Here is a 26,876-nt window from a genome sequence, read left to right on the forward strand (position 1 = left end):
TTCTGCTTCTACCATTACCAGTGGGTAGCGTTTTGAGTCTATAAAGAATGCATGATGTGGAGCAAAATACATTAAATACTGTATATCACTGCAGATATATCTGTATATACTGCATAGCAACACTACTTGTTCTCCAGTCAAAACTCTTACAGCAGATGCAACCATGTTTCTATTGAGAATAACTTGGACTTATTCAAAAACGTGCAGTGTAAGCTGGCGCTGGTTGGACTCATCAGTCTGGAAGAAGAAGAAGAAGAACTCCCTTGTCCGCACATGTGCAGTGCACAAGGTTCTCAACTCATAGCTCTGCATCAACCGCAGGATTTGCCCACGAACACCTTACTGATCGCCCCGTGTTACCCCCTGTATACTACACAATGCAGGATGCACGTTGAGGCTGAAACTCGGCCAGATCGACAAACTTCTTGCACAACTGGAGAATTGACCAGAAAAGAGCAAAACAAATCATACAGTGTATGCCCGGCATAAGTAAAAGGCCATGGTTTACCGCATGATCAATCACAGTTGCCTTAATTTTATCTGTATCTTGAGCCCTTTCTGTTACACCTCGCACAATGACTCCTCTTCCTCAGACTCTCTTCTTTGGACTCCTCTTCCCTTGAGCCCTATACCTCTTACTCTGACTCTCATCTGCCTTAGCCCATCCATGCTTGCACACACAATGTGGCACCTTTTCAGGCCTGCAGCCTGATTGCAAATTAAAAATTTGTGTGAAGAAGTGTCTTATCTTATAATATTAATACTTTTGAAAAGGTAACTTTAATCTGTAAGATATATAAATTCAGAAAAGTGTCAGATTTAGTTCAGTTCTCTCAGCTTTGTTACCCCTCTTGATGCTTATGTGCTCTGTGAAAGCATGTCATCATTTCGATGCCACAGATTAAGAGTTTTTTTGAATAGCTGACCTCAGGGACCAGCCAGAAGCATTCAGTGAAGCAGGTCAGAGAGATATAATGGTGTCTAAATGCTGTTGGAATATACTTTAAGAGAATACTAAAATCTGTATTTTCAGGTTCAAGCTGTATAATTGCCAAAAAAGGTCACTTTTAAATTGATAGTGTGCATCTCTAGCATTTTTTAGTTTTTTTTTTCACAGCAGAAAATATTTTTTTAGACATAATTGTTTTCATAAAAAAAAATAGGCTGATTGTTTAAGCCAAGAAATTGTCATTATTTGTGTATTATTTAGTTACACCTCTAAATAGGTGAATTTTAGCTGGAATGTCTGAATATCATTTGTCTCATCCTTTGTTTTCAGCTGGTGTACACAGAGGGAGTAATGGAGAACTCACCACCCAGGATGTTTGTGCTCAAAGTTTCGGCTTCGGATCAAGACGTGGGAACCAATGGCGAGATCTCATACACATTGCACGGTCCAGACGCAGAGAAGTTCCATCTGGATCCGAGAACAGGTATAATGGTCTGTTTGGGGTGAAAACAGGTGCTCATGCTCAGTGAGTGTCTGAGATGGTGGTAATATCAACAATCTGCAGCTGTAATGAGCTAACAGAAGCCAAAACGGTCTGTCCAGGACCTCACTTACATCAACTCCTTTCTTTCTTTCAGCCATAACCTGTTTTCTCTCTGTCACATAAGTTTGTCCTCCTGATTTTGTAGATGGGACAGTCTTCAGTGTGTCCTTCATAGAAAATTTACCTTGTCTATTGGAGCCTGATTAAGTTTTTAAATGGGTTTGGCAAACATTTCAGTTTTAAGACATGCATCTTTAGCTTTTGTCACTAAACTCTAACCTAAATTATAAAAAGGCCTTGCAGTTATGGATGCCCATATTAATGTAGCTTAACATACATGAATTGGCTTAGTCTCTTTTAATAATATTTTTTTCTTTTACAAAATCTTGATAAGGGTTTAATTATTTGTGAATCATACTACCCCTAGGTGAGCTGTTCACTCTGGCTGTGTTGGACCGTGAGACACATACAGAGTTCAACATGGTGGCGAAGGCGACCGACGGTGGTGGTCGATCCTGTCAGGTCGACATCCTGCTCATCATCCAGGACATGAACGACAACCCGCCTCTTTTCTCCTCCAGCCACTACGAGGTCACAGTGTTCGACAACACGACAGTTCGCACGCCAATTGCCGTCATATACGCCAAAGACCCAGACACAGGTAAAGAGCTGTTATCATTTAGAAATGGGAGATTTACAGTTCCGTGAGAAGATTGTATAGTTGCTCTCTGGTCCCAACATGCTAAGGTAAAACCTTGGGCCTGGTATCACGAGTCTGGCTTTATTAGTCTAAGCTTTGCATGTGTATTAATGTGTTTTTTTCTAAACCCTAACATAATGAAGCACTAATCCCATTTCCAACAGCATTCATTCTATTGAAACTCCCTTTAATGCTTTTTCAGTGCTTTTTTCCAGCACTGTGCACATGAATTTAACTCTTAATTCCCAAAGCATTTAAAGAAATTATATATGTTTAGCTTTTCTTAAACATGCATAATCGAGATTCTAACCTTTACATCTTACTTCATTAAATCAGGTTTTGGATTTTGTGAAAGCACATCTACTTTAATGTTAAGCAGTAAGATGTGTTGAATAGGTTTACTTATTGGCTTGAATATGGGACTATCGCAAGATTAGTAATCTTGAACCAGAAGGTTGTTCAGTTCATGCTTCCCCCTGTCACATATCTGTACCCATAGGCAAGGCATCTAACCCCCCAGTTACACACAGATCATGTGTATCTATATGTGACAGTAAGTGTGACCGGGTGAAAGTGTAAAGTACTAAGTATTATCATACTTGAATTGTATGATAACAAATGTTCATACATTCTTTTAATTTCTCATTCAAGCCTTACTTATATTCTTGTTTTCTTCAAACAGTGCTCTCACTCGTCTTGTTCACAGGTACTTCACCATGTTTTAGGTACCAACTCTGCTTCTGTTTAAAATCATAACTTGCTGAGTGTTATCACCTCTTTAGTCTTAGTATATCAACCAAACATTGATACAAGACACTATTTTATTGGTTGTTTACAGTTGAACTCTTTTTTTGCCCCTTTTTGTAGTGGTATATGTTGATAAAACACAAGATTTACAACTTGAAAAGGAATCTTGAGTTCAATGATCAGTCGAAGATTAGATGCATTAGCAGCTTTCCTGCTAACTAACTGAATGAGCCCCGTACAAAACTGACGATAGACGTTATAAACCTATGAACCTCACTCAGATGAGTTTGTCTTCTAGCTTTACAAAAACAAAAATAAATACAGTCCAGATGAGAACAAGGCCCACTTTTCAGTAGATTGTGTCGAGAACACTGCAGGTCCTAGGCACTGGCTATGTATTGTGTGGCTATAGCGTGTATAGCTTTGTCAGTTTGGTGTCACATTTAAAATATATCAGTATGAATACTTGTTTCTGTCCAGAAAAACTTTATAAAGTAGTCTAATGAGATACCACATACATGGTTATAATTATTTAATCTGCTTCCAAGGAGTCAGTCAAGTCCATTTGGAATCAGTGCAAATGTTCACACACACATAGCCACAGAAATTTGTTTGGGCCTTTAAGGGAAATACTTAATACTAAACCCCAGGAAAGGTATTGGTTATGAAACAAATTTAATAACAACTAAATTTAATAACAACTAATGGGGTTACTATATAAGCCCTCCAAACCAAATCAATGCAGAAATGGCTCGGGATGATAAATTACAGGAAGATTTAGAAGGTTTTGAACTTGCTGTGCAAAATAGGTAGTGCATCTCTAAACATCTCTGGTGTTTAGTAAACACCACCTTGTGTTTAAAATCTGCGGTGCCAAATATTATATGATCACTAAACAGTGTACTTCTCTTCTTTCATTTTTGGAATCGTCACTCAGTTCTGCATTTTGCAAGAAATAAAGATCACATTAATTAAAAGGGTTTATCTAGCATTTTACTATCCAAGGACCAAAGAACTATATGCCCAATAAGTTTTGATTATTTGTAGGCTAAGAGAGGATACTATGCTGATGTGTTAAAATATTTTAATGACTTTCTTTTTCAAAACCCCTAACATTTTCCACCATATCACTCCCACATATGATAACAGAAGTCTTAAAATAACTGGAGACTAGAGTTTTCTTTGGGAGATTTAAGCATAAACAAACACACTTTCCTTCCTCTATAGCAGACACATTCTACAGTGTTTGTCTGTTTGTTGTTCGAGTGCTGAAAGGTTTACTCTCCAAGTTTGACTCAATTGCATGGCACCAATGTAATAAAAAACCTCATCTCAGAGTCACACATAAACAAGCTGCTACAGACTTCTGCATTAGATGTATTTAGGCTGCTCAGCCACTCCTTTGGTTATGCAGCAGCTTGTCTTTTCTTGCCACTTTCTCACAGTACAGGTCTGTTTAAGGATTTACAATGTCTCCTGGTGTATTCGTATGCTACTATGAGGATTTGGTTTATTTTCTTAGTGAGGAGGAGAGTCAGCCAGCTTTTCAGATCCATCTATTAACTTCAGAAAATGTCGTAATTTTGTAACCTCATAAACTGAGGAGTATTTTCTTTTGCTGGGTTCAAAGAGAAGAGTTTCATCAAGAGTATGATCTGCTGACCTTTAATTAAAAACACTCCCAACAGTCCAGTTGATCTTCTTTGGTGCACTTAAACCTACTTGTGTGACTCAAGCATGACTTTTAGCATTTTTATAAACGTAACGAGCCAACGTCATGATAAATGTATGGGATTAAGAAATGGAAGTAATTCAGAAACTTAATACCAGTGGAGATTTTATTTTTTTATAAAAGCAAAATGGGCAGTTTGTCATGGTCCTGGTCTGATTGTTCCTGTTATCCATTTGTTGTCCTCTGCTGCCCTCTTGTGTCCTCCCTTCCTCTGTTTCTCTGTCCTGCCAAGCACCTGATGCCAATTTCCTCATCAGCTCTCTCTCTGTCTCTGTCCTCTTTAAAAGCCCTCCCTGTTCAGCTCCTGTTTGCTGGATCCTCGTCAAACATCTTGTCTAACTTCTGTCTGTGTACCTCATCTCTCCCTGGCTCCTAGTTTGGATTTACCACTGATGTCTCCTTGGTTCAGGTTCGTTTGCTGTTTACTTTTGGACTCTGATTCCTGCTCCTGGATCTGTGAACTTTAATAAAACTACTTTAATTCACCTCTGCCTACTGGTCTCTGCGTTTGGGTCCTCCATACAAACACTGATTCATGACAGAAGGATCCAGCCAACAACATGGACCCAGCAGAGAACCAGGCATGTGAACTCCTCAGCCCTCCCCATATACAGGAGTCTGACCTGTGGAGCTTTTTTTATGGGGAGAGAGAAGATTTTTTTTTGTTCCTGCCACCGCCATCAGCTCCAAGAGCCGCTCGGCGGGGGCTCCAAGCCTCCAAGGCCCCTCAGCGGAAGCTTAAAGCCTCCAAGGCCCCTAAGCGGGCGCCCCAAGCCTTCAAGTCCCCCTCCATGGTGGTTCCTGAGCCGCAGTGGGCAGCCCCGTCCGAGCCTGATCCTGTTCCTGAGCCGCAGTGGGCGGCCCCAGCCGAGCCCGATCCTGTTCCTGAGCCGCAGTGGGCGGCCTCGTCTGATCCTGTTCCTGAGCCGCAGTGGGCGGCCTCGTCTGATCCTGTTCCTGAGCCGCAGTGGGCGGCCTTGTCCGAGCCTGATCCTGTTCCTGAGCCGCAGTGGGCGGCCTTGTCCGAGCCTGATCCTGTTCCTGAGCCGCAGTGGGCGGCCCCGGCCTCGTCTGATCCTGTTCCTGAGCCGCAGTGGGCGGCCCCGGCCTCGTCTGATCCTGTTCCTGAGCCGCAGTGGGCGGCCCCGGCCTCGTCTGATCCTGTTCCTGAGCCGCAGTGGGCGGCCCAGTCTGATCCTGTTCCTGAGCCGCAGTCGACGGCTCCCTCTGAGGCTGTTCCAGAACCGCAGTTGACGGCTCCCTCTGAGCCTGTTGCAGAGCAACAGAAGCGGGGGCGGCGTCCTCTCCGGCGCATCCTGCTGAAGCGGGGGCGGCGTCCTCTCCGGCGCATCCTGCTGAAGCGGGGGCGGCGTCCTCCTCGGCGTATCCTGCTGAAGCGGGGGCGGCGTCCTCCTCGGCGCATCCTGCGGAGGCGGCGTCCTCCTCCTAGGTTCCTGCTGCATTGGAGACGCCGGCCTCCAGAGCGTCTCTCTCAGCTCCGGCCCCACGGCCGGCCTCCAGAGCGTCTCTCTCAGCTCCGGCCCCACGGCCGGCCTCCAGAGCGTCTCTCTCAGCTCCGGCCCCACGGACGGTCTCCAGAGACTTTTTGTTTCCCTCGCCCACCCTGGGTGGGTTGTTTTTAGTTTCTGGACATTTTAGGGCGTCTGGGATCCGCCCTTAGGTGGGGGGTACTGTCATGGTCCTGGTCTGATTGTTCCTGTTATCCATTTGTTGTCCTCTGCTGCCCTCTTGTGTCCTCCCTTCCTCTGTTTCTCTGTCCTGCCAAGCACCTGATGCCAATTTCCTCGTCAGCTCTCTCTCTGTCTCTGTCCTCTTTAAAAGCCCTCCCTGTTCAGCTCCTGTTTGCTGGATCCTCGTCAAACATCCTGTCTAACTTCTGTCTGTGTACCTCATCTCTCCCTGGCTCCTAGTTTGGATTTACCACTGATGTCTCCTTGGTTCAGGTTCGTTTGCTGTTTACTTTTGGACTCTGATTCCTGCTCCTGGATCTGTGAACTTTAATAAAACTACTTTAATTCACCTCTGCCTACTGGTCTCTGCGTTTGGGTCCTCCATACAAACACTGATTCATGACACAGTTGGTATATCAAAAGGTATATCATAAAACAAACATGTTTTCTATTACTTTTATTCATAGCATGCCGAGTAAAATAGTTTACCCTATGTAATGTGAAGGTGACCTTTGGTGCAGAGAATATGGTCTAATGTTCTGCATCTTATCCTGCTTAGGAATGTATGGAAGGAAAAAATGATTTAAAGGAGTCATACATTAGTATTTGACATATACATTCCTTTTTAAACTGTTATTCTATTCATCTTGAATATTTTTTAGCATAAAAATACATTAATATAACTCCTTCGGACCCCTATTCCTTTTTTATTTTATTTTGAGGGTATGCACGATTTGGATATTTGTGTAGCAGTTTGTCATGTTTTTTTTTTTATTATTATCATTGTTTCTGTCTCTCGCACAATAAATGAAAAGTTAAACAAAGAGTAACGATTAACAACAATGTGGAAGCTGATTGTTGACTTTTTGGGAAATAGAGATGGGTAAGATGAAAGCCAAATCATTTACAATAGAACTGCAATTGATGAGATCTGTGCCCGAATAATTAGAGAATTCTTTCCATCTGCCTTGCTGCAGCTCTTTAACTTGCCTTTGTCTACTAAGAAACTTCCAAATTAAATATACCACTGCCTTTAAATCCATTTAAAACTAATAATTAGAGATTTATCATTACTGTTTTTTTAAGCTATTGTCAATTATTCTGACATCAGTCTAATTGATCCCCAATTTGTGCTGCTGATGTTTTTGGGCAGATTTTTTTTTTAGACAGATATATTTTCTCGTCCTCCTTTTCCGTGACAAAAATGACACAATAAAAACAAATATTTCATAAGTGTCTTTTTTTTTATTAACATTTATTAGCAATTCAGAGAAAACATTAAGAGTAGATAGAGTAGAAGGAGCAGACACACATGTACCTAATGAACCAGCTAAGACATATACTGTATCTGTCGGCCAATACCATTACACAAAGCAATGCAAATATTGACCAAATATATTATTAATGTACTTGTCTATCATGATCAATCTGACATTTTAAACTCTGTTTTCCAGGAATAAACTCAGAGGTGAAGTACTCCCTGCTGGCTGGAGACGGTGGTTACTTCTCTCTAGATGAGTTCTCAGGAGTCCTGCGGCTGGAGCGACCTCTTACCCCCGACACTCCACCAACGTTTGAGTTGAAAGTTAAGGCTGCTGACCGTGGCCTTCCTCGCCACCTGTACTCTGTTGCCACGGTTACAGTGGATGTAGTATCGCTGAATGACTACCAGCCAGTGTTCCTGAGCTCAGAGTACTATGCCCAGCTCCCAGAATCACTGGCAGTCGGATCTGAAGTGCTGAGTGTGTCCGCACTCACTAGAGATGGGGGTGGTCCAGATCCCATTTTGTACCGCATCATCTCAGGAAATGAGGATGGGCTGTTCCAGCTGGACACCCAAACAGGTCAGACCAGATTTTTTTTGTGTCAAATAGATTTATAGACTGATTTAAGTTTCTGAAATGAGTTTAAATAAAATGTCTTCAGAAGTTTGCAGGAAAAGAAAAGATCCCATTATTGTCCCACATTGGGGACAGCAGTGTGCTGCAACACAAAGCACCACATAGGGAATTATAGATTCTAGGGTTAAAGGTCTTTCGAAAATTCTAAACTTAAAGGTCTATCTCAGAGATACAGAGGGACAGTCAAAATTTGAAATGGGAAATCCTGCCTTTCCGGGACACATATGTCTCGCTCTCTAATCACTTCTCTACCGATTTCCCAGTGGAGAGTATTTTCAAGGTTTACATAAACTGTTGAGTCGAAAAGGGTTAAAAGAAAAGTACAGAAAGTACAGAAGTATAGAAATGATAAAAAATAAACCAAATAAAAAGAATTAAAATAACATTAAAAAATATACAGCTTTGTACTTTGAAAATAATAATATGAATTTTAGATGATTTTATTTAAATAATGGATTAGAGAATAAATACCTTAAAAGCATTTAATTGTATTTTTATCTGACAACAGAAATGTTTCAGATACATTTGCTAAAAAACAGATGGGATGAAAGTTATAATAACTTTTCCTCTTCTGTTTTTTTTCTAAATTAATGGAAAGATGCTGAATTCAGTCCTTTATTCTTTTCTTTATATTTTATTATGTTGTTTGACTATTTTACTAAATATTTATTTTTTGTCACTTTACCACCTCTACCAGCTTTACAATAATGCATGTCTTAGAACAGTGCAATTGAATGGTGCAAAGGTTTATAGTGGTGCAAGGGTTGTGATTGACAATCTTACTATTTTGTCTGTTGGACAAAACCTCCTGCTGTTGACTTTATGTTGCTCTCAAGATCAGACAAAAAGGCATTTAACAGCTAGGATACTGTAAAACCTTAACAGCCTCGCTAACCAGAGCAATAGACCATTCAGCACTTTGAGAACCTTCCATTCACACCCGATGAGCCACTGAAAGGTATTTCTTCATGACTGATTTAATTCCAACTGTTTAATTTGCAAGTAAACCATCTTTATTATATTAGTGTAACAAGTACAAACTGGGGATTTGGATCTAGAAGCAGAAACATTAAACGGAAGAAAAAGGTTTTACCCTCCATACATTCTTGGCACTTACTTTTTTTAACCTTTAGTTGCAACTGTATTTTGACAGAATTAAAAATAAATACAAAAATAAATACATTTTTGATAAATGCATAGGCATAAAATTAAATGGTTAAGAATTTATCACAGATAAACATAAAGCAGTAATTAATGTATACAATGAGAAATAAATGTATGAAATATAATTAAATTAGCTTCTCTATTGATTCACCGTTATACAATAACCTCATTTATTTTATCATTTAATTACTTGTTTTTTACATGTATTTATTTCAGTGTTCTGGACAACTTAAGTTTTTTATTATCGTCAATCGTCCCCAACAGAAACTACAATCCCTGCTTAGTGAGCCCACATTCAGCTGGAGAAGCGGATTCAGTCTCTATCTTATTTCTGACCAGCTAAGAGGAAATAAGGATATTTAACTTTTGTTAAAACATAACAGAAATATAGTGTTGACCTCATTGTGGAGTTATCGGGTATACAACCTAACAGTGTTTGTGAAATACAGCCAGAAAAAACAGAAAAAAGTGTCTTCCTTCAGCCTTTCTCTCTGATGTAATTAGTGAACATCTTATTGTCTTTACAAAAATAGGCATATTGGGCAGCCTACCTTTTCTTTTCTTATATAAAAAATCTGTAAATACACATACATGCACATGCTGTTCGCTCTATCTTTGATTTTAGTTTTATCAATGATTATATAATATATTCATACATCTGAGAAATGTGTGCATGTTAAACTACATTTAATTACCTTCCTTTGCACACATTCATGGTCAATAAAGTTAATTCTGAATTTGATTAAGTTAGATAGTGTCCTTTATTCTTTGCTCCTTTTTTTAAAATAACATTACCCCAAAGTTTCAGGAGATATTGTGATAGCATAGCCTACCGCTTCACTCCACTTCTCTATTACTCTTTCAGTAACTCTGCAGCTTTATTGAAATGTATGCTACATAATGAACACTAAACATTCTTCTATGAGACAGGGTTTTCAGCATGCTGTGAATAACACAGAGCATTTTCCCTCATCTCCTGCAACCCCTGCGCTCCTCCCAGATATCACTTTTTGTTACTTCCAGCTGTGAGCGGGAATCTCCTGCTGTGAAACGCATGTCGGAACAACAACAGAGCAGATTAAGATCAAACTGCCAGCTTTTCCCCTGAACATATTTGGTGTTATTAGACTGGAAAACAGCAAACACGCCCCAAAAAAAAAAAAATGTCTATAAGCTGAAGTGATGAAATATCATTCAGAACCACTCACTGGCTGGTGAGGAATATGCTGGATAGTTTATAAGCTTTTTTGATGAATTATGAATGATTTGCACAAATAAGCAAGCATCTCCAAGAAGACTATAGAGAGCAACCCTGTGAGGAGTAAATCTCAGGTTGGTGTGGATCAGAAATGGTTTTCTCAGTACTTGACAGCCAACAGTTTGTCTTGTTTAATGCAGGAGGCAGATGGATGGGGTCTGTTCCTCATTCTCAGCTTTATGTCACTGAATCATAAGAAAATGGTCAATGATTAACAAATATCTCTGTGGCTGAAACTTGGGTGCCATAAGGAGAGATCTCCTTCACACTCAAAAAAGAAAACGAGGCCCCAACATAAATAAGTTACTTCAGTTGATAACAAGTAATTGAATTAAGTTTGCCCAACTTAATTTAGTTTTCAGCTCATAAACTTAAAGTTGGGTCGACTTGATTCAATTACTTGTAAATGAAAAAATAAAGTAGGATATAATACAGTTTCAAAAGTAAACAGTGTATTGTTTCAGCTTAACAGAAGCATATAAATACCTAAAAGCAGTGTATGTTTCTGTATTGTCAAGGTAAAACACAGATACACTTAAATTCTGGTTGTCAACAAATATAAATGTATACTGTATAACATCAATCCAGTGTCTCCCATTTTAACAAACCATTCCTTATAGACAGTGATCTGCTGTTTGTACTTCAAATATGACAATATTTTACATTTTCCTGTTGCAGCTACGAAACATTGTGTGTTGTTTATTGGATAAATTAACTCTTGATAGACCAAGACAGAGATGAACACAACTGTCAGGTAGATTAAATATGAAAACATATATTTAACAATATTTTACAGATACATGAGTGCAGCTTTAGAAATTAATTAATAAGTAAACTATTCTCAGTTACATGTAGCTGTTCTGTGAGGCCCTCAACTATTTGTTAAAGGACATTAAAGAAAAAACAGCCTTACCAAGACCAAGGAACACAGCGGGAAGGTCAGGGGAAAATGTGGAGAATTCTTAGCAGGTTTAGGTTATAAAACTAGTTTTGAGTTATAGAAAGGCTATGCCATTAATTTAAACCTAGCAACTGATATGAGAGAGAGACAGTGATAAGTCTGGATGGAAGAAATGCAGAAATCCACAGTTCAGGTTACAAAATCTGTTGACAGGCACCCTGCCCATCTTTTTGCGATGGAATTATGCTAATAAAGGTTAGTGTTTGAACAAAGTGGTAAGAAGTTTCTTATAAGCCATGAAGGGGGCATAGGAAATGTGGAGAAAGAGGCTTAGTCAGATTAGACCAAAGTTCTTCTTTCTGGTCCATATGTGGCAGCAAATAAACATTTTAAATGTCCCTGACTATACTATACTATACCTATCATAAAAGAGAATGATGGTAGTATTCCCCAGTGGGCAGGCCTCTGCAGTAACAGGTAAGCTCTTCAGACTTCTGGGGCTGAAAGCGTGACATACAGCTTGATACTGCAGGAAAACTTGTTTCTTTTATAAAATGACTGAGACTTAGGCGTCTTTGTGCGAGCATAGGTTTCCATCTGCAAATATGGAATAAAGTTATCTGAAAAGTTTTGTATCTGCGTTTGCAGTAAAAAGTGGTTCCAAAAAAATATAACAATAAGAAATGTAAATTTATGCCATAGTCTTAAGCTTATCATTTTGTAAGCTCATCAGTTATAAAAGCCAACATATATTATTATTTTGAGTTGCAATACAAGTGAATGTACATAATTTAAGGGGGAATGAACACCTTAAGAAGGTCCTTTGTACAGTTGTAGACCAAATGGTATTCAAATGAGAAAATACTGAACAGACTGAACTATATAAAAGTAATCTTTTTCCCTTGCAACACCCACACACTGTCACTACAGAAAGACATGTAACAACTCGACAAGTCTCCTAATCCTGCTGTTTATGGCAACACAAAATGTTCTTTTAAAAAAAATAGAGAGGCAGATTTGTCCCTTGCCTCAGTTAAAGCAAAGCAAACAGATTTGAGTTTTTTTGTTTTTTTTTTGCATGTTTGTTTTTGTTTTTAACTAATAACACATTGACTCCCTGTAGCTTCTACCTGGTTTTAACAACCTAAAAGTAGCCAGCATTTGAGTGTTCATAATAAAATGTGTGAGAAATAGCAGCACTCAAGCTGACAATGGCAAAACAACTCTCACCCAGTTGCTCCTCTGTGGGAAGTCACTCCATGCTGTGTGGAATGAGCTCTGACTGCTCAGAGCAAAACAGTGAAGCAGGTCCTCACTGATGAAAACTTGGCAGCAGGAAGAAAAAGCTGCCACTGTATGTTTATATCAAAGCTTTGCTACACTGCATGGGATGTAACAGGCTCTACCACAATAAAAGGCTTTTTTATTTTATTTACAAAAGCCATGCAATTGGTATAACTACTAAGAGGTTTATTTTACAAGTAACTTGCTGATTATTCCTTCAGCAACTTTTATTTAACTTTTTATTACATTAAATTCATGTTTTCCGTGTTGAATTGTATTATAATGAATAAAATGAAAGGATTATTTCAACTGTGTGTAATTTTCTCATAGATAGCTAAGACGATGATCCTTTCAGCCACAGTCTGGTGAATGATGTGTTTAACTGGACCAGAATAATTGGTGAAAATATAAATCAGTGTAGAGAAATAAAAGCTCTAAAGTAAAAGAGTTTTAACAGGATTATCAAACTATTTTATTCTGTTGGGGAACTTCTTTGTTAAAAAATTTTTTAAAATGTTTGGATGATAAATGAACCTAGAGCAGGTTGGCTTCCTGTTTAAATGATTAAGGACTTGCACCTGCAAAACTAATTAATAAGGGTGGTGATGATGGTGCACAAGTGTGCAACTCGTGTAGGCCTTAGTCCTTGACGTGAATGTCACAGGTTTGAGTCTCAGTCTGTTGATCTTTAGCATACCCACCCTCTCTCTAATACTTTTAAGATTTTATGAGAGATCTTAATTTAATCCTTTATATTTTTATTTAAAATAATTCCATTTGTTTGTTAATGCTAATCTGGTTCCATCAAAGTTTTTCCTTTCCATCCACTACACTTACCAGCTCCAGAATATGTCCATTGACAATAATAACTAAAATGTAATCATAATCAAATGTGTCATCATAAGGACTGTACTTGTATTGAAGGTGCCAAACATTAAAACTGCTTATATTTTGTATTCATTCATTAGTGAAATGGACAAGGCAAATTGATGAAGACAAAGTAAGCATGAGAGATCATACCAAGAGCTCATTTCTATCTCCAGTGCCTCAGCAGGCTAAGCAAACCACATTCAACTAGACTGTACAATAACAACAATAAATTTGGCTAGATAGATGGACTTTCATCATTTCTTTGTCTTAAATTATTTGAAACCAATAGCCATTATTTCTGCCATGTCAGCTTACATATATGCTCTCACACAGGAAAACTCTATAACAGTTTTTTTTTTCTCTGGGATGTGGAGAAACCCTGGGATTCAGCAAAGAAAACAAACAAGACGTGTATTACTAATAGAAAGGGAAAACAGGATCCCGGGATGTTTTTTCACACCTGGATCATAAAATGAAGCAAAAACAAATGAATAAATAACACGCCTTAGATTGTTTTAACTAAGACTGGCTGCAGAAATCCCCATGATCTCAGAAAAATCAATAAGGTAACAACTGCATTGTGTGTGCAGGGCACAAATAATTTGCTGTCTGAGACATGGAGAGGCAAGGGTTTAGAGCAATGGTGGGTGGTTGTTTATTTGGGATCCTATTTTTTGTTTTATCTTAATGAAGTCTCTCTTTTTAAACTGGATGGCAGCCCCAGAAAATTGGGAGCTTGTTTCCCCCACTCTACTGGATATAACAAGCTGCACTGGGCAGGTGTTCTCGTGCTCTGTGTGGCATAATATGGTCCCACTGAGACATTCTGCTACTTCAGACTTGCTCAGGGTTAAAAAAAATAAATAAGTAGAAAGGGTAATATCCATAAAATAAGAAGAGTGTCCCATCCAAACTTCACGAAAGTGAGTTAACGAAAAAATTTATAAAAATTTAGTATAGTTGCCAAATTTACTATTTTCTCCCAGTCATTCCCTTCTTCAGCTTATACTATATATGTTTATTAGAATCACACATAACAAAAAACAGATAGTAGAAAGACAAATCTTATGCATTCATTTATTGTTTTTTTTTTGTTAGTTTGTTTTGTTTTGTTTTTCATAGCAGCCAAGTGTAGGATCCCAACTGGGCTTTTGCATCAAGTAATAATTTCCTAATGTTTGGTCAAGCCAGTAACACCACAAAGTTAGGCTTTAAAAATTGCTGCTTTTAAAAAGTTTTTGTTTTTCTTCCCTGAAACTCAATTAGCTTTTTGAAAAGAAGAAAGGGAAAGTTAAATGTGAATGTTGCCTTAAACACATCTTTCTGCACATGCATTTTAATTACATTCAACCAGTGGATAACTCCACTTCCTTTAAAGGAGCAGAATTGATAGAATAAAATTTGTAAAAATAATGAAACTTTCATGATTTTTTCCATATTCTAAATTATACTAATCTTCAACTGCTCCATTTAAGTACCTAAAATAGTAAATGAATAAAGAATCTGTTTAGAATATTACTTATTTACTGAGTTATCCAGGCTCAGAGGTTTCTCAGGGTATTTTAAGTCTCTCATATACCATGATGTTTACTACCTTTTTTTGATAGCCAGGTTGCTTTCTGTTTTTTCATATCAAAATTGACAGTTTATTCATTTAAATTTAAACCTCAACCAAGCCTGTAAGCAAGTACACAGACTGACCATCTATTACTCAGACATCCGATTCTGTTTCTGCTGGTGAAAATGACACCTTGCAAACTTGGCATTTATGTTTTCATTTTACAGGTCTTCTCATCCTCATGGCACCGTTAGATTTCGAAGTGTCCCGGGAGTACTACCTGTCTGTGGAGGGCAGTCGTGGCAAGTCTTCCCTTAGTGACATCACAACCGTAATCATCAATGTAACTGATGTGAACGACAATGCACCAGTGTTCAGAGAGGGTGTCTACAGCACTGAGATACTAGAGGATCTGACGCCTGGAAGCGTGGTTATGAAAGTAAGACCTACATCCAATAGAATGTTGGTATTTATTCAATGCAGATGTATGTACAGTAGTCGAAACATCTGACTAAACAATACCTGTGTTAACTAAATAGAACAAATCTGCAGTGAGTCATATATTTTACAGCTCCACATGAATGTATCATAAAATAGGGTGTTTATATTTAACCCCTTCAGTGGTAATAATTAGAGCATTTCTGAAAGTAATATTTTTTGTAATACCTTAATTCACCATTGTTTTCAGCTCTATTCCATTTACCTTTTTGCTTAGGGTCAGGCCATAAATATTGATCCTTTGTAATGTCTGTGTTCTTATCCCATATGAGCCAATAGTCGTTTCACCTAGAGGTCTAAAGCACTTCCATTAGTCGGCTCTGGTGTTCCCCTTTTCTTATCTTGCAGCTGTTTTTGCATTTCCCTGAGCTTGCTTTACTTTAAGGCCCCGTCCACACGAAGCCGAACCCTGGCCTAAACGCACAAATTTTTCACCAAACCAGCCTCTCATCCACACGAAGCCGGCGTTTCGGGGGTCTGTAAACGATCTTTTTTTTATTCAGCCTTCAGAGTGGGAAGATTTTGAAAAGGCGTTTTCGCGTTTCCATCTTTAAGCTCTAACCGCATTTTTTGTTTACACGCATGCGTCATAGCGTCGCCTCTAAACACGCATGCGCGACACAGTATCACAACAACAATGGCGCCGTACTGTGTTGAATGGTTGCTGCTAATGCTACTGTTGGGCTTACAACAGAATCTTCTTCTTCTGGAATATCTCCAGGAAGAACAGAGCAATATCGACGACATAGTTCAGCACCTGAATTTGACTTACCGTATTTTCACGACTATAAGGCGCACTTAAACGTCTTTTTTTCCCCTCAAAATGTGCGGTGCGCCCTATGGTGCGGTGCGCCCTATGTGTGCTGTAACTGCGACTTTTGAGACCACCTCATTGAGGAGATGATGAAAGAGTGGCTGAATGTAAGGAGACCAGGTGTTTTTTTTCCACTCATCACCATCGCTGTTAATATGTGACTCCATGCGTGCCCATCTCACAGCTGATGTGAAAAACATGGGGAAACAAATTAACCCTGTGCTCGCTGTTCAACCGCTCGACATCGGTGTGAACCGGACCCAGCAGGTGCAGCAGAAGCAGCGAGTTTACATGCAAAGTCAATGGTTGACGCGCGTATAGGTGCAGCAAAAGGTCCCGCAGAGCGTTTTGAGCCGCAGGTGCAGCACGTCGGGAGCGTTTAAGCATCTGACGCACCGCCAACGCGCTGCTGCTGCTCGAGATGGAAAAATTGAAGTTTTACTGCTAGACGCGCCGCATCAACCAATCAGAGAAGCTGATCTGGGAGCTGACAGCGAGACAGACACAGCGCTCTGATGACATATGATATTAAGGCAAATAAAAAAGGCTGGATGGATGAGGAGATGATGAAAGCGTGGCTGAGGCAGGTGTATGTGAGGAGAACAGGTGTTTTTTTCCACGCATCACCATCGCTGCGTGCCCATCTCACAGCCGATGTGAAAAAAAAAGGTGAATCAAATGAACGCTGTGCTCGCCGTTATCCCGGGGGTCTGACAAAGGAACTTCAACCGCTCGACGTCGGTGTGAAGCGTCCGTTCAAAGTAAGGCTGCGAGCGGCGTGGGAGCGATGGATGACAGACGGAGACCACAGTTTCAGGATAAGTGGAAGACAGCGCCGGACAAGTTACGCCACCGTTTGCGGATGGATTGTAGATGCTTGGACTAACGTGTCTGCTGGCTCTGTTGTTCAAGCTTTCGCAAAAGCCGGCATTATTTCTGAGGAGCCGCGCTGCACGGAAAGTGACTGACAGCGAAGAAGGGGAAATTGGCATGTCTGATTTAGCGCAGCTGTTTCATTCAGAAACAGAGGATGATGACTTTGATGGGTTGGACTAATACTTTGTAGCCTAATAAATGCATGAATAAAGCACAATCATACTCAGTTTTGCTCCCGCTCTATTTTTCTACCTGAAAACTTAATTCAACAGCAGCATCTGGGCCGGGTCTCCTCCTCTTCACCGCGGTGGCTGGCAGGTGTTTTTTCATCTAAATAATCTAAATCTTGCAGCTATATTTGCTGTGATCAGTGGGAATAAAGTAGTTTTAATATGTTTTTAAGTGAGAAAGTCCACCTGAAAACTTAATAATTGCAGTCAGTTCATCCAGATTATCTATTTCTGTCGGAGCCGCTCAGACCCCCACATACCAGCGGTGCGCAGACAGTAGAAATCCTTTCATCAGCAGCCTCTAGGCTGGGCAGCCTCCTGGTTCACGCGGTGGCTGGCAGGTGTTTTTCATCTAAATAATTTAAACTGCAGGCACCAGGATACCGGTAATAAAAGCGAACATATTCTGTCGGCAGGTTTCAGGATTTTAAGTTAATTTAGGAGTGATCACAGCGCTGTGTCATCTGCGATGTGTCTGTCTCACGGCCAGCTGCCAGGTTTGATTAATACTTTGTAATAAATACATGAATAAAGCACAGTCATACTCAGTTTTGCCCCCGCTGTATTTTTAAATACGCAGTAGAGGTATTTAAAGGTAGTAGAGGACATGTACCTGTATATAAAAAACGCGCCCTATAGTCCGGTGCGCCTTATGTGTGTGTTAAATACAGAAATGGGACACATAACTGAGAGTGCGCCTTTTAGTACGGTGCGCCTTATGGTCGTGAAAATACGGTAACCACGAAAATGGACCCGCAGGGCAACCATGTATAAATATTAGTGCACATGCCCAACATTTCGTCGCTTATTTTTGCTTTGGCACCACAGCGCCACTTACAGGCCTGGCATACATTTTGCAGCCTTTTCATGCATTCGTGTGGACGATCACATTTATTTTACGTCTCCGTCTTTACGACAAACGTTTTGGAAAATATCAGCGTTTCGTGTTCGTTTTGACTTCGTGTGGACCGGGCCTAAGGCGCTACAAGTTTAACTCCTACAGGCGAGGAGGTGGAGCACTAACAGGCTGTACTCTTTGTACTCTTCTGTACTCTATGCCAGGCGGTTGCCAGTTCCATTAATGCTAATGCTAACCAAACCCTCCACCTTAGCGACCTTTTCACAATATTTCACAACTTTTGAGATCCCTCTAGCTACTTTTTTTCTTTTTTTGTTCTATTAGAATACAGCTAGGGAAAAATCTATTGATGAAATGCTGTCTTGTTTGGTGACAGCGTGAAATTAAGGTTAAAAAATAAAGTTAATTTGAGTTTTAAACATTAACAGTATTTATACTATGTCTTGTATTGTAGATTTCCCTCCCCTATGGCTCGATCAAAGCAATTTCCTAATATGCAAATTATGTGATGAAGTCGTTTTGTGACCTCTTGCGACCTTTAGGCCAGCCAATGGTTACTTTCTTTGCTAAAGAGTTGCCAACAGTTACCAAGCCAAAATATACCAGTGTTGAAGAACAGCTGCAACCTCCAAGTGCCTACTTAACCCCTTTGCCTCCTAAGCACCAACACTCAAAAGCTTGTTTTAGAAGAAGCCATTTTTCAACTCTGTCACAGAGCAATTTGGATCTGGCAGCACTTGAGCAGCTTCTGATGTGATTTTAACCTACTCTTCTCATTGGTGTGGAATCACTTTGTAGCAAAAGCTGTTTTATAACCAGAAGTAGATATGTATATATTTTGGACCAAACATTATAGTTATTTTGATAATAGTTATATTTAATAATAAGAGTTCTTAACTATCACATTAATAATTAATTAATAATGGTTTACATACTATATGTTTATTCTGCATTACTCTAGACCTTCTGTAAATGTATATTTCCATCTCTTTGCCACCATGCAATCTGTTTAGGAAAACATTCCCTGTGGTTCATACTGGTTACACATTAAATTGCAAATTTATTTTTTTTATTCTGTTTTTTTTTTTTTACCTTATAATGACATAAAGGGGAAAAACTGCATTTTCTTCCTTAGAAGAGTTTCATCACATTGTTTTCTTGCTATCAGGTAACAGCAGTAGACCTGGATGGCCCAATCAATAATCTGCTTCGGTACTCCATCGTTAGTGGAGACCTTCAGCAGCAGTTTTCCATCCACCCTCGCACTGGTGAAATTTCTGTCCACACATCACTGGACAGAGAGGAGGTTGGTGTTTGTCTAATCAAATAAAACCATTGAATAGGATAAAACTTTAAGATTTAAAGCCGTTTGTTAATCCCTGATTGCTCCTTTGCAGATCCCTCATTACTCCCTGACAGTGCAGGCAGCTGATGAGGGCAGCCCCCCTCTGTCATCAGCAGTCCTAGTCACCATCATGGTCGTGGATGTCAACGACAACCCGCCTGTCTTCTCTCAGGTCAACTACAATCTAGTGCTGCAGGTATGACAACTTGAAAGTTTCAAGTAACATTTCTGGCTTGCTACAAGCAGATGGCAATCGTTTGATCTATTTCCCTGGAACGTGGTATTTGTTCAGCTAATTACTACATCCTAACAGGTGATAGTATAAATGTTCCATCATCCATGTCTGGCAAAGAAAACAGTTTCCTTTCTTTTTTTTCTCTGCAAACCAACACATGTTGTCTGCTCTGCATTTTGTCCAGATGATCCATCCAGTTTGCTGCAGGCATGTAGGGACAGGTTCAGCCAACATCTTTGTTTCAACTCTCTTTTAAAAAAGGCAGTTTTTTTTAAACAGGAGTGCTCAAATGCAGCCGAGAAATTAGGGGACTTGAGAAGAAAAGGAAGAATATTTTATGATTATTTAAACAGTGAAAATCATCTTACTCAATTAAGTCACTGTTTTAATTGCACATTTTGCTGGCCTGATGAGAAAGATACTTTTTTAAGAAAACAACTTTGTTTTCCATGTACTTGAGATTGATTTGACCTCTGTAGGACACTATATGCAAGTCCAGGCGGTCTGTGCTGGTGTTTTGATTTGTTACACCTGCTGTTTTGTGCCCAGAGATCATCGACATTTTTGTTTATGAAAAAATACAACCTGCAGCAGACACAAAGCTCCATTTCGACAAACTGTCAACAACCTATATGTCAGGAGACAAATAAAGAATTCGAGCCAGAACTCACAGAAACAACTTGCCAAGACCAACAAATAGCTGTCTGGCTCCTAAAGGGGAATTGATACATTTATTTATACCATTTCATTCATACAAATTAAATCAGGCCCAGTGGAATTATGAAGATGATCACTCAATTTTTTTTTTTTTTTTAGAAACTAGTTAAAAATAAAAGCAAAGGAAAAATGCTGCAAATGGCAAAAGCAGCTGCAAGTTAGGTGAAGTTGAAAACGATCCTTACATAATGAAAGTGTCCCTGCTCTTCACCTGACAGCCATACACGGCCATATTGGAGCTAGAGATAAACCAATGGTAATTGTTGTGCTCATTAAAAACAAGAGTTCAGAGAAAGAGATTCAGCCAAGGTTGTGGTTTCTCACTGAAGTTGCTCTGTTTGCCAATTCCCCATCACTCTGACCATTGCAGATTTGCCAACTCTGTAAGTACCAACCAGTCACATAGTAGTTTAGTCATGAAAAACAACATTTTGCCAATCGCTGTGCGGCCATGAATCAAGCTCTTTGAAATGGTCCCATCTGGTAATGACACCGCAGCCAACTCTGCCTGATGGAGGAGCTCTGATTACAGTGAGCAGCTGGATGCCGCCGCAGAGGGTCAGAAGAGCTGTAAATTTTAACAGACAGGTACTGCAGGTCAACAGCAGCCAGAGTTTCCTCTTTCACAGTTAATTATATACCTTCGTTTAACTATTCAGAATCCTTACACTTGTTTTACGAGAGGCACATCTGTTTTGGTGAAGGAAAAATGCTCAGACTTGAGTAGTTTGAAATCTCTGCCAAAACAAACAGCTTTAGAAGGTATTGATTTGCATCGCAGACATCTAAACAAAGGAAACTACAGCAGAAGTAATCAATTTGACTCTTCTCCTGTAACTCTGTATTATAACATTAGTCCCTTTTTGTCTGAAGGTGTTATTTATCAACTGATTTTTTTTTATTCATAAATGAAACATCTGGTTGAAATTGGCCTCTGTGTGTCCTTCCTGATAGGAGGAGCATGTCGTGTGTGCTGAAAAGACAGCAGGTCTCAGGGATAATATTTAACGCTTTTCTCTGGCTCTGTCTGTAGAATGTATATAGGTGCATTGCAAACAGAGTCAGGAATTGATGCATATTTTTACCTCAATAATTTTGTGTACCTTCCCTGCCATCGATCTCCTGTGACGTGCTGCTCTTTGAGTGATAGTATTATTTTGTAAGGGACCACTGGTTTCTAATAACAGGACACAGCGAAAGCCACTCAAACCCGATGTGTAATTTATCACAGGAACATTTTTTAGATCTATTTTTTTAGTCCATCTTTTGATTTGCACAAGATTAAATTCAAGGACAAACTGTTGAAATCCATAAACTTTTGGTTCTTATTTTTGTTTAATCATTATGAATGCACTGTAGATTTCCAATATGGACTAATTAAAGATGAATAAAAAAAGTTGACTCAAAGATGAAATCTCCTGTAGGAGGGTGAGTCCATCGGCAGAAGCATCCTCCAACTGATTGTGACAGATAAAGACACACCAAAGAATGGCCCGCCTTTCTCCTTCCACATAGTCAGTGGCAACAATGATCGCCGTTTCCATGTCGACCAGGGCGGTCTGTTGTCACTTTCTGCACCGCTGAGGAAGAAGGACAAACCCTTCCACCAGCTAAAGATCCAGGTAAAAGAGGCTGCTTTAAAAGAGGCTCGTTGTTGGGGTTTTTTTACCTAGCCGACTGGAAACAAATATTCTGTCAATCCTATCAAATTGCTCATGTCACTTCTGATATTTAGAATTCAGTTTTCACACCATGAGTAAAACTAAAAAAAGAATAAATTGTTTTCCTGCTGTTAAAACCTGCTGTTTCCCTTTTAGCCTCAACTGCTGTCAGGGAATGTGAAATTTCCTCTTGAATCTCTTCACAGTTACCTGCAAACTAGAAGCTGTATGAAATCTTCCTTTTAGATTATTTCATCTAAAATGGCTTATTTGAGTTTTGATTCAAAAAATGTTGCCCTAATGAAATGCTGTTTATGTAGTGTACAGATCAAGCTCCTGTAATGTGAATTGCTGTACTAGTACATGTAATGAAGTTGATTAACAAGATTTTGAACAAAAGTATTTTTAACAAAAATCTTTTTTTAAAAGAATATAGAATTATGTAAAAAGGGGGAAAATAACTGGATTTTCTATTTCATTTTTTTTTCTTCAGGCAACAGACAGTGGTCACCCTCCACTGTCCTCTATCTGTGTGCTTAACATCAACGTCACTGAGCAGAGCAAGTATCCTCCCACTGTCACCCCCCTTGAGGTTTTCATTACTACCACCGGAGGCCTCTTTGCAAACCGGGTCATCGGCAGACTCCATGCATCGGACCAGGACCTGCAGGATGTCTTGACCTACAAGCTGGTTTCAGAAAAGCCAGAGGGAAAAAGGTTCTCTGTGGACCTGACAGATGGGAAAATCTGGGCAGATGAAAACCTGGAGGTGGGCTCATATGTGCTGAACATTAGTGTGAGCGATGGGAGGTTTTCTGTTTGGACAGAGGTCCAAGTTCACATGTGGGCAGCCAGTCAGAGAGCCCTGGACTCTGGCCTGACAATGCAGCTGGTTGGGATGTCACCAGAGGAGTTTCTGGGAGATTATTGGAAAGGCCTCCAGCGCAAAATGGCACAGTCTTTAAGCCTACCCAAACAGGAGCTTTACTTGGCCAGCCTGCAGCAGCTGCCTGACACCAAGGCAGTGGAGGTACTATTGGTTCGGAGGCCTGAGGGGGGACTCATCAAGTCTCTGTCAGCTAGCAAACTGCAAGGTAAGCTGTCAGAAGAATACCTTCCTTATAAAATCAATGATCAAAACAGTGCATGCAATCTGACTGTGAACACTTTCATATAGGTATTATAGCAGAGATTGAGGACTCTCCAAGCATCAGAATTCCCAAGGTGAGCCATGAAGGGTGTGTAGCAGCCAGCTGTCTGTCACACGGCTGCAGGAAGGCAGTGCTGCTCTCAGGAGAACGACTGAGCCATTTCACCACAGCGAGAGTTGGTTACATCACACCGCACCATACCTGGGAAAGCGTCTGCTTCTGTAAAGGTACCTCAGTCTGTCACAGTCTCTGTGTTTTTATGAGTTTCAGAGAGCCAGATATCAGAGTGGGTACTGATGTAAGACTATGTGATACTAAGTGGAAGTTGTATGGTGCAGGAATGCAAATGCAGAAGTTCACTAAGCAAAGCTTGGCACCTATCACTCTGAAGATCTGAGTCTGCGGCCTCACATCTCACACATACCTTGACAGTCTATCCAGTTCAAAACAGTACAATCTCATAGCAGACAAGAAACTCTGCATGACTTTGAGCAATTTAATTATTACTAACTCTATAAATACCCACAAAGAGAGAGAACAGAGAGTCTTCAGTCTTAAACGCATTCAAATGTGGAGAAAATTGAAAAGACAAAGATTAGAGTTTTATCTTAATTTTATTATTTTGTATCCACTCAACTGAAATAGTACTTATAATGAAGGGTAATTTTAATAACAGTCCTTTCATATGACCAGTAACCATGACTTTAAGTTTAATACAACCACCTAATGGGCTGGAGCGATAAAGTCTTACACTCATTAAAAGTAACATTATCAAAAATCAATTGTCTCTGTGATTTGGAATATTCCAAAGAAAACAAATGTAAGTATAGAAAACAGTGAAGTCCAAAAATGGTAACAGATTTATTTACAACAAAAAATCTGATCTGGGCACAAAAAGGAAACAAGGTCAACAAAACCAAACTTAACACAAGAAAGTAAAGTACTAATTGACCTAAAAAAAAAAACTGACACACAAAGGGGAACTATATATACTGTCTGATCAGACCATTTTGACACAAGAGGGAACATTAAATACATTAACCTAAACAAAATTACAATAAAAAGACCAAACTAATCTATCCAATACAAAATCAGCAACCTATGAGAGAAAATAACTCAAGTAATTAAACTCCAATTTTAATTAAAGCAAAAACCTAACAAAAAGGAAAAACTTAAACCTTCCCACACCTCTTCTAAAATAAGTGGAAGAGTCCAATTAAGTCTCAGTGCCACTGAGATTTATTGCAGCTGGGCTCTTGCTTCACTGGCCCAGCCAAGCCAACATAGCAGCCTCCCAGGAACTGGCAACTCAAAAATAAAGTATTAGTTTAAAGTAAACGATACAAGCAAAATGAATCAGCCAAATGTGTGCACCCAAATAATTAATCAATGCCAAATCATATAAGTTAAAAAGGAATCAAAAACAACATGATAAACAAATATAAAGCAATGCATTTAGATAAGAATAATTATCTGAGCATTTATTGAGGGGCTGCACATGCTGCCATCACACACTGCCAACACTTTCCTGCCAGAGTAAAGCACTCTGTTAAAACAGAACCTTACAGCATGCACATTATTTTATTTAAACACTCAAACACTACTAAAATGTGAGTTTGTCTAACAAGAACACTTCTATATTTGGAGCAAAAATTCTAGATACTTCTTTTTTATTTTGGCTTCTGCAAATTCAAACCAAACAGAGTGGTAACTTATCTGTTCCCAATAAACAGTAGAGTTAAAACTGAATCTTAACATACTCTATTAAAAACTAAAAGACTTTTAAACAAATTTCTTCTAATTCACTGTCTTGCATTAAGTCAGACTACAGATTTCCGGGGTTTTTTATCTTTCAGGATTACCCAGTAATCTTTTTTCTTTTTTTTTCTGCAGGAATATTTGTTCAGTGTGTCTCCATAAATGTCTTATTTTAGATTACAGGGTTATTTTAGGTACCAGAGAAAATGTTTTCAAAAAGAGTCTGTTTCCTGACAAACATTAGCTGAAATAACAACAACACTAGTAAACAGAATAAAATTAGGATTCTGCCAAATTAGAAATTTTGTGGATTCAGGTACAGATACAGAAAATGAATGACCTTCTCTTGGAACCAATTTTCTACCCTCATCTTTTAATCATCATGCCTAATGGATCACAGATTAGAAAACTAATTGCTTTCAGCTAGAAACTGAGAAAATTGAATCTGTTAAATTAGTTTAACTTTGATAAGGAAGAAGTCATATTTCTGAATATCTCATTATTCAGCATTGGTAGAGCGGAATGCCCTTTAGCTTTTAATGAATTAGGATTAAGATTATGAAGTCCTTTGTTTAAATGTCACACACCAAATAGATTAAGGTGAAAAAAAAATTAAGTAATATATTCAATTTAACGGTTATTAGCTAAAATGTACATCACTTGCCTTTTCAACAATGAGTTGTGAGTATGAGTAGATACAGTAAGAGAAGAACAAACAAATAAATGCAGCATCTTTTATTTCTGGCTTGTTAACTATTACCTCTAGTGAGAGGGACTGTTCAGCAGTTGAAGAATTTTATTGCCACTGTCACAAAACAATTTTGTGATCTTATCTCTTTAAGCTGCCTTTTCCTGGTCATAAAACACAATTGGAGCACTCTCTTTAGACCAAAACAAGATGTCTGACAATCATTGCCTATCTTTTCCTTCACCTTCAAGATGAATTAACCAAAATATTATATTTCAGCCTTTTTTATTGTTACACGATAATGTTATTCAGTTCAATTCAGTTTATTTATATAGCGCCAATTCACAACACATGTCATCTCAAGGTACTTTACAGAGACAATTTAACCAGATCATGGAGAAAGATTGGTTTAAAGTTTTCTATCTAAGGAAAACCACTCAATTGCATCAACTCATTGACTCTTTAGCAATCCCTCACACCACACATGATTGTACACTGGAGGGAAAACTCCTTTTAACAGAAAGAAACCTCCAGCAGAACCAGGATAAGTGTAAGCGGCCATCTGCCAAGGCTAACTAGGGTTCATGAAGACAGAAGCAGAGATACATAAAGAAGGAGAGATACAAAAGGTAACTGTCAACCAGCTTCACAGGCAGCCCTGTCCAGGAAATATACAGCCAGGCAGACAAGTTCCAAGCAAGCTCCCATGTAAGAGGATGAAAAAGAGCACATACAGTTTGTCTCA

General features: G+C 39.2%; 1 protein-coding gene across 1 annotated transcript in view; it reads left to right on the forward strand.

The window, feature by feature from the left end:
* Window positions 1-26,876, forward strand: part of fat2 (FAT atypical cadherin 2) — a 107,734-nt gene that overhangs the window by 59,432 nt on the left and 21,426 nt on the right. The window contains exons 14-22 of the mRNA XM_038295399.1: window positions 1,280-1,433; window positions 1,921-2,154; window positions 7,818-8,207; window positions 15,527-15,738; window positions 19,745-19,882; window positions 19,974-20,117; window positions 22,298-22,495; window positions 23,028-23,628; window positions 23,712-23,912. Of these exons, the coding sequence (XP_038151327.1) occupies window positions 1,280-1,433; window positions 1,921-2,154; window positions 7,818-8,207; window positions 15,527-15,738; window positions 19,745-19,882; window positions 19,974-20,117; window positions 22,298-22,495; window positions 23,028-23,628; window positions 23,712-23,912 (2,272 nt within the window). The remainder of the gene's footprint in view (window positions 1-1,279; window positions 1,434-1,920; window positions 2,155-7,817; window positions 8,208-15,526; window positions 15,739-19,744; window positions 19,883-19,973; window positions 20,118-22,297; window positions 22,496-23,027; window positions 23,629-23,711; window positions 23,913-26,876) is intronic.

The sequence above is a fragment of the Cyprinodon tularosa genome, unplaced genomic scaffold, assembly GCF_016077235.1.
Source record: "Cyprinodon tularosa strain WSP-4 unplaced genomic scaffold, ASM1607723v1 ctg355, whole genome shotgun sequence".
NCBI classification, from domain to species: Eukaryota; Metazoa; Chordata; class Actinopteri; order Cyprinodontiformes; family Cyprinodontidae; genus Cyprinodon; species Cyprinodon tularosa.